The 13,880-nt window shown below is 41.8% G+C and overlaps 1 protein-coding gene across 3 annotated transcripts in view; it reads left to right on the top strand.

Moving 5' to 3' along the window:
* CASC3 (CASC3 exon junction complex subunit) overlaps window positions 1-7,367 on the top strand; it is a 30,637-nt gene extending 23,270 nt beyond the window's left edge. Inside the window, exons 10-15 of one of the 3 annotated variants that reach the window (XM_089531878.1) lie at window positions 9-120; window positions 1,007-1,105; window positions 2,823-3,055; window positions 4,630-4,752; window positions 4,934-4,977; window positions 5,922-7,367. In XM_089531878.1, coding sequence (XP_089388004.1) covers window positions 9-120; window positions 1,007-1,105; window positions 2,823-3,055; window positions 4,630-4,752; window positions 4,934-4,975 — 609 coding nt within the window. In that variant the 3' untranslated portion in view covers window positions 4,976-4,977; window positions 5,922-7,367. Of the gene's footprint in view, window positions 1-8; window positions 121-1,006; window positions 1,106-2,822; window positions 3,056-4,629; window positions 4,753-4,920; window positions 4,978-5,921 lie in introns of all 3 variants that reach the window. The other 2 variants (XM_089531880.1, XM_089531879.1) reach the window with 2 other exon arrangements.
* The last annotated feature ends 6,513 nt before the right edge of the window (window positions 7,368-13,880 follow it).

Here is a 13,880-nt window from a genome sequence, read left to right as displayed (position 1 = left end):
TTTTCCAGGGTGTTCAGGGGGGACGTGCAAAGCGTTATTCATCACAGCGTCAGAGACCTGTTCCCGAGCCTCCTCCACCAGTGCACATAAGCATAATGGATGGGCACTACTATGACACATGTAAGTTGTTCATTGCTGCTATGAGTCTTTGTAATGCTGGTCTTAACTTGGTTTCATAGTCCTGTAGAGCAGGAATGGGCTCCAGAACATTATTTAACCCTCTGAAGCACTCACTGAAAGAAGACAGATTCACTTGTAGCAGAATGAGAGGAAAAGGGAGAAGGAATCACTTAGTGAGATGTTGAATGATGGATAGATAGGGGCAAGTGCCTCTGCTCTGGCAAATAGTTTTGTGGATGTGTGGGCTATATTCTGCCTTGCTGCAAAGCATGTAGAACTTGTCCTTTTCTATGGGGACATACTGAGGATTATATTTTTAAAATTTGATCTTTATTTTGCCCTTCCTCTGACATGTGGAAGAGGGCATATAGTGGTCTCTTAGTGTCCCCTGAGGTTTGGTTCCAGGACCCCGCATGAATATCAAAATCCGTGTATGCTTAAGTTCCATTATATATAATGGCATATTAGACTGGTGCCCCATATATAAAATGGCAAGATCAAGGTTTTCTTTTGGGAATTTTTCTATTTCTAAAATATCTTCAAGCTGTGGATGGTTAAATCTGTGGATACGGAGGGCCAACTATACATAGCTGTATCCTGTTTGCTTTCCCCCCTAACAGTTGCTCAGAGGTGGAGCATGCTGAGATGGTAACTGAGCCAGAATTACCTTGTGGACTTCATTGCTGAGTGGATTTTGGACTCCAAGTCTCCTCAGCCCAAATCAAGGGCTAATCCCTTTACCATACCTCACTTAAATGTTAGTAGGCTGAACTGTTTCATGAAGGATCTCCTTCACATGTTCTCATGGCAGTGGTATCCATGTATGTAAATGCTAAGCTGTCTATGCTGTGAAATAAATACCGTATTTAATGGCTTGTCATTACAGTACAGTTCCAGGGACCTATCTACACTCACAGCGAGAATCCTGCCCCACTACCTCCACAAGGGGTGATTGTTCAGCCAGAAATGCATCTTCCTCATCCAGGTAGGAATTGCCTTCTCACACTTCCTTTTGTCTTCCCACTTTCTCCTTATCCTTCCTTCCCCAGAGTGGAAATATTTGATGTGAATCCTTCTGAGTTGAACATGTTTAGACATATGATTTCACTGTTTAAAAATGAGACAACCTATCATTTCTAGCAAGAGAGAGTATTTGCAGATACCTGTTCTGCTGCAAAACCTGCAAAATGCAAAAAATCTAACACAAATCAGCCATCTCAGAAGTGGGATGCAGATAAATAAGGATGGGAAGCTATGTGCAGATGGTAGCACCCCAAATGGGTGGAAATAATCAGTTTGGCCAGCTGAGCTGATGTTAGCTGAAACTATGAACTCATGCAGCACTGAGAATTCAAAAAACAACAGCAACAATGGAGTTTTGTTGCTACGAGATGGTGGCTTAACAACATCATTCAACTGTTCCACATTTCTTGGGGCCACACATATACACAGAGGTCAAAGTGGACCATTGGAAAATTATTTCCCCTTCAAGGGAAGATTTTCTGAGTTAGAGGGCTTCCCCATCAGAATCTGGAGATAAGTCTTAATCTTTTAACTACTTGAACATACTGGTTGAGGGATAGTGTGCCCACTTTGCATCATGTCTTAAAGAAAAGGACAACAGTTCTGGGGCACTGAAAGGCTTTCCTCAAGCCCCATACTTTTTAATCCATCCTGGTTCCTCCCTGGCCCTTTTTGGTACTTTGCATTCTAGTACAGCAAAATATGAAAGTAAAAAAATGTGGGAAGGGGAGGATTATTTTTCTCTGCTGCCAATGAGGGAGGTTTGGCTCTCCAGGATCAACCCCCACCCCCACCCCCCACAAACAGAAGGTAAGGGAATAGGAGGGCTACATTGCACAAAGATACAAGCAACTGGATCCTGACAGGAGGCAGCTACATTAATTCTTCCAGCAAAATTCTTCTATTAATGAAGGAGAGTGTCCTGGACTGCAACCAGCCCACCCAAACAACGCCGATAAGAATGGCTTAGCACAGCAATTGGAAGCAGTCCACAAACCTTGCAAAGAGTGAGCGTTAGAGAGCAATCCCAAAGCCAAAGCCAAAGTCAGGAGAACAGAAGTCAGTGTAGTCAGTCCAGTCTAGGGTCAGGGCAGCCAGAAGGTAAAAAGAGTCCAGTCCGTTCCAAAGTCAAGGCAACAAGGAGTCAGGATACACGAAGCCAGTGCCAGCAGCAATCACACCAAAGGATCATGCAATAAACTCTGGCACTGAGTTGATGTCTCTCTGCTCCTTAAGTAAGAGAAACTCTCCCCCATGCCACCTGAGGCTGATTTGCTAATTGCCTCTCTGCAATCCACCTGGATCTATGCCTGCAAGCACTCTCAGCCCTTCTTTGCTTAAAGGAAGGCACGTCCAGGCATGATTCCTCCCCAGAGTCACCACTAGGCTGTTGCACCACAAGAGGAATCTCACCAGCATTAGGACCTGGCTGAGCCTCCTCCTCTGGGGCTGGGAGATCACAGCTGGGACCTGGCAGAGCAGGATTAGCACCTGGTGTAACCTCAATTAGCTCTTGCTCTGGAGGAGCCCCATCCTCCTCCTCATCCTCCGAGACTTGCTCTTGGCTGGCCATGACACAGAGATACATAAAATTATCATCCACTTTCACATCTTTTTTGCTGTGGTGTTTTGATGGCTGGTGCAATTGTCTGACTGTCTTTTCTGTTTGTGTCTACTAGGGTTGCATCCTCACCAGACACCTGCACCTTTGGCTAACCCTGGTTTGTATCCTCCGCCGGTCTCCATGCCTCCTGGACAGCAGCCTCCGCCACCGCCACCACCACAACAGCTGCTAGCACCAACCTACTTCTCTCCTCCTCCCGGAGTGATGAATTTTGGCAGTCCTAGTTACCCCTACCCTCCAGGAGCTCTCCCACCACCCCCACCTCCCCACCTATACCCCAACACTCAAGTAAGTTTATTCTGCTGTGAACTTTAATCTTTAAACATTGTACTCCAAAATGGAAAGTAGCAAGGAAACAACGGGACAAAAGCTTGTATTGATCTGTACAGGCAAGGCTGCTCTTGGGACAGGCTTTTGTCCTGTTGCTAGAGTAATATGGCAAACCCTCTTCAAAATGGATGAGCAGTTAAATTTCTCTGTTCCCAGATTCATGTTCAGAAATAATATTTGGTGGGAAAGTGAAAAGATAAATGTAGGCAACATGCTAAACGTTCTGTAAATTCCTAGATGTTTATTTTTATTCCTTCTAACAATGGAATTTCATGTCAGTACTCTCTGTTACTAAATTTAGGGCACTTTGCAATAAAAGAAACAAGCAGCTTCCTTGCTTTTATTAAATGCTGCTTGATACAGAACAAGAGATCTGAGAGGTAAGTTAACTTCTTCAGGCTGCAGATAGGTCTGAGGGAGAGGGGTGCAGCAGTGCCCTCGGTCCCATGCGGCAGCAGAGATGTGAGACTCCCAGTTTCTTGGGAAGGGTGATGGTCTGGCCAGGTGCAGTGGGGAAAATAAGGCAGTTCGCCCCGCAGCAGCTGACACCAACTCTAGTAACGCCATTGCTCCACAGCCAAGCTTTGTCAGGAGGAGATGGTTGGGTTTCAGAAGAGGAAGATGGGTGAATGCGTGCCCCCAAGCTTCCTCCATAGCCCAGCCATGTCCTCAGGACCAAGCTAGGCTATGGAGGAGGCTTGGCGGTGAGTCTTTGCCCATCCTCTTCACCGTTGTCTCAGGAGAAAGCTGAGTATCAGAGGAGGCTTGGGGGTGAGCTTGAGGACACAGGCCACAGGAAATGGTTTGGTGGGCTGCCGCAGGCCATATGTTGTGCAGGCCTGCTGTAAAGGATATTCAATAAAATTGATCTCACTTTGGAATTCTCATAGAAAGAGTTCGTAGCTAAGCAGAAGTACCATTTACTTTATACAAAAGTATTTTTCTAAAATAATATTTTAATGAAATTCTGCAAAAATGTTGCTAGCAGAGAATTTTTTTTGTAGCACATTAGCATGCCATCTTCTTTCCATCATGCGGAGAAAAAAAACTGTCAAGTGCACTGACAGTTATGTGGGGTTTCCAACCACTCCCTCGTCAACCATCTACAGCCTGCTTCATTTAAACAAGGTGGGCTGAATGCTGTTTGACCATGACATGAGATCAAAATGGAAGTGTGATAAAATCAATCCTAGGAATTAAGCAGCAAACTAAGGCGGGGAGGGTTTACTGAGTGAGCTCTATTCTGTAATTTAAAGATAGGTGGGAAAAGTTACAGCAACCTCTAAATGTGATAATGATGGAGGGAAATATAAATCTTCACATTTATCTCTTAGCACTGATGTAATTCTTAAAATGCAAGTTTGATATTCTGCAGCTTGAATCCTGTATATTTATTATTTCTTCTTTAGGTTTTAAAACTGAGTTTGTTTCGATCCATACATATATCATGTGTTTTGTATATCAGTTAAGAAAGGACATATTAAAAACACCTTGAAACAAACCAATGGTTTCCTTTTTGCTTTGGCATATAGGCCCAGTCTCAGGTATATGGAGGGGTTACCTATTATAATACGGTCCAGCAGCAAGTGCAGCCAAAACCTTCTCCTCCACGAAGAACATCCCAGCCCGTCACTATCAAGCCACCACCCCCTGAGGTAATGGTTACTTTGCCCACCCCAGTTGCCTACCTCTGTTCAGACTATGTGTTGCTTCCATGAGTGGAAGTTCACAATTCCTAAGACACTCTCTTCTACCAGAGAAGTAGTTTGTAAGAGCAGAAAAACTATTACTTGCCTGTTGTTTTGATATGTTGCAAATTCTAGATTCTCGTTGCAGGTTGTAAACAGGGCTCCTGTTAACATTTCTAAACGCTTTTAAAGGTGAGCTTAAAAGTTAAGACCAAGGTTATCATATGGACCCTGTATACGTAAATAAAAACAAACAAACCCATCATATAATGTTATGTCTTCTTAATTGAAGCTTCACTCTATGAGTAATCATTTTGTAATATTCCCCCTGTGTAGACAACTAACCTGTCAAAGAAAGATGAACTGAAAATGTGCTCTAGCAGGAATATTATTTTTCTATTTAAGAGCATTTTATATGTTATACCACCACAAGTCTGAAGTGATATATTGTAGAAATAGGTTACTACCTCAGTAAGAACTAAGCTAAATGAATTTTGAATGACCCAAAATAGTCAGGAAGGGGTATAGCTAATTTAGAACCAATCAATCTCTCCCACCCTCTCAAAAAAACCTGTTTGTTTTCAGGGTAAGCTTTCTGAATATGAAGTGGAGTACTTGGTTGAAGTAACATGTTCAGAAAGCATCTGCTGACCTATATAGTTAATCCCTTGGTGACCCATTGACAAACTGAGTAACTAGAGTGTGTGAACAGCACAATAGCTTGTTTGTGCCTTGTGACTACTAGAAAGGATAATGTCCAAAGCAGGTTGTAATGATCACGTGTATTACAAGATATTGGTTAGATACAGGTCATGGGGAAACATGGCTTGCATTTAACATAGTTTAGAGTGATTTTGGAAAATCTGTGGCTGTCCAGATGTCGTCCCAATCATTGTATATGCTGGCTAACAGTTTGGAGCCAGAAACATCTGGAAGGTCTCAGATTTTCTCATCCCTCTTTTTAGCTTACAAATAAGTAAGCAATCCATGATTAAAGTGGGAAGAGGTATGGGTGGAGTTAATGTAAAGAACTCTTATTTGAGCTCTCACAGTGTAGAATTATTTCTTTCTGATATCATCAGCTCCTAAGCCATATTAATGTCAGTTCTGCTTTTTATTTCCTTGTTTTTTTCTAGGATGGCAGAAACGAAAAATCCAAAGAAAGGAGCAACACTTAAAGAACTCTGCACTTTGCTGATTTTAGCAAAGTAGCAGAGTTGGCACATATGGCAGGCAGAAGGCAACTCCCCTGTGTGGAGTCTTTCTTCTTGTTCCTTTGATAATAGGTGATGCACATGGATGTGTGCACTTCTACAAGGCTACACTATGTCAGTATCGTGATTGGGGCCAGATTGCTCATCAGGAGAGCACCAATGGAATCACACATCTTTTCATTCTCTCTCTCATCCTAATGCAGAGAGGCTATACAAACATTGTTGGATGTAAAATTTATCTGCTTATTGAGAGAGAAGCCATTTCCTTCATTCTATTATTTTCTAAGTGTGACTGTTTGTAGATGTCAAACTAAAAATACCCAGTTGGTCCTTATGTTAATTTTCCTTTGAAGAACTTGACATAGCTTTATTTCTGTTCTGTTTAACTGATCTTGTTAACTTTACTTGAGTTGTGTGAATCTGTTCTTTTCTGACTTTCCCCCCAATAATTTAATTTTAAAATAAGTCATGCTAGTGCAAAGTCTTAGTTTCTTGGACTAAAATTAAAGAGGACTCTAAGGAGGATCATTTGTGTTAAAATGGAAACTGTCTTTTTGATTTCCTGCATTTTCTTCCTTTTCCAGGGAAATTACTCTGAATTAAAAAAAATAGCCCCAGTGGCAGATGTCTGCTTTACTTTTTCAGCCCTGAGCTGTACCCAACATGGCTGCCATTTTGAGGAAGGGGGGAATTGTTAAGTGTGCTATAGTAAACCAACATATGCATCTGTGTTTAATAGCCTGAAATAACCTGTAAACATGGACGCTTCATGTTCTGCCCAGTCTTTTCTGTTCTTCAGAATGCACAAAGAGTTTTCCTCTCTGTCCCTCGAAACAGCACTGTTATTGAGAACTCTTCTGATGTCTTGCAGACTATTGGCCTGCTTGCTTGCACTTTGCAGCTTACATTTTGCCTGCCAAGTTGCACGGCTTCCACGTCCCCATTCCTCGCACTTTGTATGCATTGCCGATTCATTTACAGAACCATTGCAACAACGTGGCCAGCCAACAGCCACTTATGCTGAAAGGAAGTGTTCAGCACTGGACTGATGGCAACAGGGTTACTTGGAGCCATTCTAGGCACCTCTGCTTTCCCCCCTGTTCATGCTTGTGTAGCTTCGTACCTGAAATACCAGGACCTCTTTTATTTTATTTTTTTAGTTTGATAACCCTTTTAATTTAATTTTTTTTAAAAAAACAAGTACTGCTTGCATTGGATAAAAAAATCCTTGATGTTTTGAAGTATTTGGATTTTTTTCCTTTACCTTAATATTTGAGATTTATTCATTTAACATATCAGTCTTGAAATCTTAGACCTAATGACACTGTGATAGCTAATTTTTGTTAATAAATTTTTTTTGTTCCCATTCTTCCTTGTGTGCCCTGTTTTGTAGATTGTACAGCAACTCCTTGATGTAGATGTACAAAAGCTAATAGAAACTACTAGGGAGTCATCTTATGCTTCATCCTTCTTAAAGCAAATTTAGATAGATAGGATTGCGTATGATAGCCTACAGTCTAAAATTAATATAAATAATTAACAGAATTATTAAACAGTATTGCATTCATTTTATTTACTATAATTTGGTTAAGTCTTTTAAGAGGTTAGCAGGGCTTGTGATGGTAAGGTGAAGGTTGAATAAAGTAAGTCTGCTATGCTAAAGTGCAGCTGTATTGGACATGGAATCTCCTTCAGCTATTTTTAATAAAAATAGGCCTCCCTATCTTTTACGATAGGTATCTTCTGGCCTGAGAGGCAGTGATCAGGCAGACCCAGCTCCACCAGGGCTAGCCTGAAGGAAGGGGCTCCTCCCTCCTTAACTGTCATCTTCCGGCCTCCTATTCCCCTCCAGCTATGCTCTGACTGTGTGGGGGAGAGGCTTGCATACCCTAATGAAGTTGTGAGCTATGCTGGTGATGGTATAATAGCCACCGGCAGGCCTCCCATGCCAGACAGGTCACAACCGAAGGGTCTGACCAAGAGTGCCAAAGGGCAGGATGGGCTCTCTAGCCTTATGGCAACCATCCTAGGAGAAGGAAAACTCTAATCCCAAACCAGGGCAGATGGTGCTCGTCTAACCCTGTAAGGTCAACCATCTAAGAGAAGGAAACTAATCAAACCTACAACCAGAGGACCTCGCTGCTACCGTCCATGCTTGTCAAGGCCTCAGCAGACGAACCTCTGGTTTAAAGGGTGAGGCCAGTTCTGTGCACGCTGTGCTCCACCAGAAAAATCCATTGCACAGGCTGGAAGGATACATCCAACGTCATCAACGCGCTTGTAGAAAGCACAGATGAGTCTTTCCTGAATCTTCGTTCGCGAAGTAAAGCCAGAGAGAGATATCTTTTACAATCTGCACCTTCTCCACAGACTGCTTACACTACTATGCACATTTTCCTGAAACTTTAAAAGAGATTTTCCACATTTAAGAAAAACACACAAGGAGAGGGTGTACATACATGGGGCTTGGTGAGGGGAAAATCCACGCACTCTTTATATAGTCACCCATTTCTTGTTTGGGATAATGGTCTAGCAATAAGCAACCAAGAGAAATCTGTCCATTTGTGCTAATGAACAACCAGACCAACAGAGGGCACCATAATGTACATTGAACCCTTCTTCAGGCCATCAGTGAATGGCTCTTTACAATCTGAAACTAGTAATCTCAATCATCAGATAAATCATACACTGCAAATTGGTCTGCCCTGGAGGAAAGTAATGCAGGTGGAGGCCATACAAGTTGGTCTGCGAGGGAAGAATTGGGCTTTCAATGCAACCACAAAAAGGAACCTCAAAGTTGGATTCCCCTCCTGGCTTTTCTGATAAAGTGGGATTTTTCTCTTAACCCAGTTATTGATTCTCAAATTTTTTACCCTTGTGGATCCCCCCCCCCCCTTTACATGTACATGTGGAAGTCGCACCCCTTCCCTGTAAAGTAGGTTTAATATTGATATTAAATGTCAGGAGCCAAATCCAAGAAATAAGATTAAGCACTGCATGACACAAATCTCCTGTTTCACTTGGGATGGGCCAACAATAGGTTTAGCTTTGTAATGTTGTAAGATGCAAATATGTTAGCCAGAACGAATGCCACTGTCTATACCCCACAAAACTGGGGGTGTGAGCATGCCACTTTAATCTGACTGCAATTGCTGGATTTGAGCAATCTGTGGTTATGAGTCGAAATGCCAGTTTTTCTACACAGAGAAGAAGTATTAGTAGTCCTCATTCACCCTGGTTAGGGCTTCCTGCCCAAGCACATTAATCTTACTAATCGAGGAGGATAAGTAAACACTTAGTGAAGAAATATGCAGCCATCTCTACAGTCTGAAGCTCCTACAGTTTTTACTGGATCTTACATAGAGAAAGTGTTCCAAGTGGGTCTATATAATATTAGATTCAGAGGAACAGAACCACATACTTTTTGTTGCCCTCACTATCTTGTGACGACTGCCCAGGTCTCTCTTCTGAAAGGACCCGGATCTTCATTCTTGGCAGCTATAAAGTAAAGGGGCACAGAATGGCAGCACAGCTATCAAGATGGTGTTTCCTTTTTAATCTGACGACTGCCTTAATCCCACCAGGCAGAGGTTATCCAGCCTTGTCCATACCTAAAACATACCTCTGTGTGGCTTTTGGAAAGTCCTCCAGGACTGTAACTGGACTGCATTAGACCATCCTCCATCTTTCCTAACTATACTGTTTTACAAAAGGTTGCAAGATTTGAAGTGGAGCTGAAACCAACTATCTAATTGCCAGTCCGTCAACTGGTATGACTGGGACAGAAAACCGACATTAACTGCGATGAGACATCTCCAGGACCCTTTGTCCTCCACTGCTTTGCTTAGGTCTTGTAGATTCAGACTCATTGCCTTCCTGATTGTGTCTAGCCATCTGGCATGTGGTCTTTCTCTTTCCATTATCCTCTACCTTTCCTAGCATCATTGTATTTTCTAATGAGTTGTGCCTTCTCATGATGTGGCCAAAATACAACAGCCTCAATTTGATCCTTTTTGGTTTCCAAGGAGAGTTCAGGCTTGATCTGTTCCAGGACCCATTTGTTTTGGAAGAATCTTTCAGTTGGTCTCTAGAAGGTTGAAAACATTTTTGTTTACTTATGCAAGACTTAACTAATCAGATTGTTTCCTGTCACGTGAGCATGGTGTTAGGTTTGAGTATGAACTTTGCTGAAACTTGATGAACTGCTCTTTTTTTTTGTAGTGTAGGAACCTATCCCTAATGCTCCATATTATTTCTACCTCTGGTACCAAATGTTATGTTAAAGAGGTAACCATTTATCATACATCTACTCCATAAAAAGAGGTATTTCTTTATATAACAAGGTGTGGATTTTTTTTCAACAGAAAAATACAGCATCAGAAAATTTTACATCCCACATTTTTGTAATCTGGAGAATTTGGGAGCTTGGTTTGTCTGCTGTCCAGCGCTTCCTTTTCTGGCCTGATATAGACAATAATGAAGTATGTGAAGTCGAAGGCTTTCATGGTCGGCATCCATAGTTTTTTGTGGGTTTTTTTGGGCTATGTGGCCATGTTCCAGAAGAGTTTGTTTCTGAGGTTTCGCCAGCATCTGTGGCTGGCATCTTCAGAGAAAATCTGCTTTGGAGGTATAGAGCCTCAATGCCAGCCACAGATGCTGGCGAAACGTCAGAAACAAACTCTTCTAGAACATAGCCACATAGCCTGGAAAACCCACAAAAAAACTAATCATGAAGCAGCTGGACCAATTACCTAGTAGGAAGAAGTTCCATATGTTTTATGCAGGAGAGACTTCATAGTATTTCTCACTTACAGTCTAATATAGTAAGTACAGCATGTTACCATGGTAAAGTACTGAGCAGTCAAAGCTCAGTGGCTGAATACCTGTTTTGTGTGCAGAAAGTCTTAGGTTTAATCCATGGCATTTGCACATAAACCTGGGCAAGTGTCCTGTCTGTAGCCGTTAAGACCATAGGTCATTTCCACTGTTATCTAAAATAGGAATAATACAGCGATAAGTTGCATGCCTATTGCAAATATGACTAAAAATTTAAATATCATTTACCTTGCTACTAGAGAGGTGAGGGGGAAAAACAAAGTATGTTGGGGATGGGAATTACAATACTCAGCAGTAGCTATTGGAATGGAAGCCTATGCTGGTCAAGTTTGGATGTGAGTTAGGAAAAACCCAAGGGTTCAGCTTTGGAACCAATGTAGTAGTAACCTTTAAGGGTTTGAGAATGCCTTTCCTTTGACCTTGAGAAACTCCTGTAGCCTTCCATTTATTTGGAACTGAGGCTGGGATTACTCAGTCAATATGCATAGCTTCCAGCTAGCTTAGAACCCAACATAACCTCCTTAATAAATTTACTGCTGCAAAATGGCGGAACGTGTGGTTCTTTCCCTCCCCTATTTTAGGACACCCTCCAGCATTTCACAGATGAAAATAACATTTTTAATATCCTTAGTCTCACACCCAAAAATCATAGCCTGAGTGCATGTGTGCATGTGTATAACGCACCACCACCGTTAGGCATTACTATAGGCTTCACTCCATCTGTGTAGCTGTGTAATATTAATTTACTCTCCGATAATCTGTGCAATAGTGATTAAAAAGCACAGGCGCTCTTTGTTCTTTTGATTAAAAATGTGCTAAGGAAACTTAATTGTTCTTTCATTATCAGCATTAATATTTTCTCTTCCAGAAGATAAAAGGGAAACGTGCGTGCTGGGTAATATCCCTGTACATCTTTTTACATACAGGTGCCCCAGAGGGAAGAGGTAGACAAAGGATTTCTCTTCTAGACATTTGGTACCAAGAAGGGGCTCAGACTAATAATTCAAGCAATGTTTTTAAATAGTGTCCCAGAAAAATCTCCAAAAATAAAAAAAGGGATAATGATTTTGCAGGACTGGCTGAAGTAAATGGAGCTCATTAGAGCACTTTATGTTCTCGTATGGAAGTGGGTTAACATTCCCACACAGGCATAGAGGCAGATGCTCTCTTGCGCTCTCCCTCCCTCTTGTTCATAAGGATTTCCCCCTCCCCCTTCTTTGAATGCCATGTAATTTGTCACTCCCACACATGGTCTGTTTGGCAACCAAGTCGCCAAGGTTTTACACATGGTACCCGGCTGTCAGGAGAAGAACTGAAAATCTTCTTTGTAATAAAATAGAAATGAACTTGGAGAGGAACAAGGGGAAATGGGAAAGAAAACTCACCAGATACCTGCTCAATAAATCTATTCAACATATTTTCAAGAGCCCTCAAAAAATAAAATATTTGTCTCCTCATACTGTCCCTCTGCCTTGTGATTTCACAAACTGGCTATCTTTAGAAAAGTGCCATAAGGATTGTTTGCTTGCCCAAATGCAACAGTAACTATGGATAATACAAGCTATGGTTTGTAAAACCCACCTCAAACCATGGTTTTACATCCTAATAAATCCTTAGCCATGGCTTTAGATATTTGGATATAACAGTTAACCATGGTTAAGGGAGGGGAATCATGGAAGGGCATTAGGTCTCCAACTAGCATCTTTGTCCTACGTTGACTGATAGCCAAAGATAACTTTTAATTATGATGAATACAGTTGGTCCTCCGTATCCAGAGGTTCTTTATTTATGGATTCAAGCATCCACTGTTTGAAAATATTGTTTTAAAAAGTATAACCTCAATTTTGCCATTTTATGTAAGGAATACCATTTCATTATGCAAATGTATATCATGAGACTTGGGCAGCCACGGATTTTGGTATCCGTCAGGATCCTGGAACCAAACCCCAGTGTATAATTTATTTGATGCAGACCTTGGATGCTTCTTGGAAGGTGTTTACAAATAAGAGGAATATTAAATACCTATTACGTGGTGCATCTATTACATGATGGAAGAGTAATGGAAGGGTGATTTGGGTTCCTCCATTTTCTGTTCTCAATGGCCCCATTATGCTGAAATTTCTAAAGGGCTTAATTTGGTGAATTAGGAACACACTGCGTCGGAACCTGTGCAGTCCAGGTTGCTATTCCCTCACCACTGAGCAGCCACTGCCAGTTTTCCATGTGCAGACTAGAATACAACACTTTTGAGAGCAGGCAATAGTTTCTTCTTGAGGCACCTGATCCCTGGCATTACACTCTCTTGAAGCATTTAGTGTTGACTAAACTGGCAATTCAGGAGGGCATAAATCCCAGCCTTGATCTCTGGAAACCGTATTCCAACTATTTGACACAAGTAGGACAAGGAACATTAAAAGAGAATGTTGTGAGATTCAGTATTTGGATCAGATTTCCAGAATTCTACACTAAAAAAATTTGAAAGAAACTTCATCCCACTTTGGTATATTTCTAATAAAACTGGGAGAAATTATACAGTTGCACATAGGCCTGAGATGCTTGATTTGCAGCCTGACCTCTGCAAAGGAGTACATTTTATTGAACCTAACATGACCTACTTTTGAGTTGGATGCATAAAGGCGTGCTTTTCTTGGCTAAGGGTGAATCTACACTGTAGAAATAATACAGTCTGACACCACTTTAACAGACTGGGCTGGGCTCCATCCTACAGAATCCTGGGAGCTGCAGCTTTGTGAGGCACCAACACTCTTCGGCAGACGGCTACAGACCTTGTCAAACTACAACCCCAAGAATTCCATGGGATGGAGCTACAGCACTTAAAGTGGTGTCAAACTGCCTTATTTCTACAGTATAGATTCAACACCACCACTACCCACCCAGCCCCATCCTCTCAGCTTCCAAAGTCCTTTTTCTGATCACTCCTTTAGGCGAACCAAAAAAGCCCCAAATTCTCTAAGCTTTGGAAACCACAAGAGGCAAGGTCCACCAATAAAATGGGAGCAATAGTGCCCTCATATGCATCACAGA

This window comes from Sceloporus occidentalis, unplaced genomic scaffold, assembly GCF_023333645.1.
Source record: "Sceloporus occidentalis isolate IW3139 unplaced genomic scaffold, rSceOcc1.0.p SCAF_7, whole genome shotgun sequence".
Lineage (NCBI taxonomy): Eukaryota > Metazoa > Chordata > Lepidosauria > Squamata > Phrynosomatidae > Sceloporus > Sceloporus occidentalis.
The sequence above is the reverse complement of the archived record's forward strand: the minus strand, read 5'-3'. Positions and strand labels throughout refer to the sequence as shown.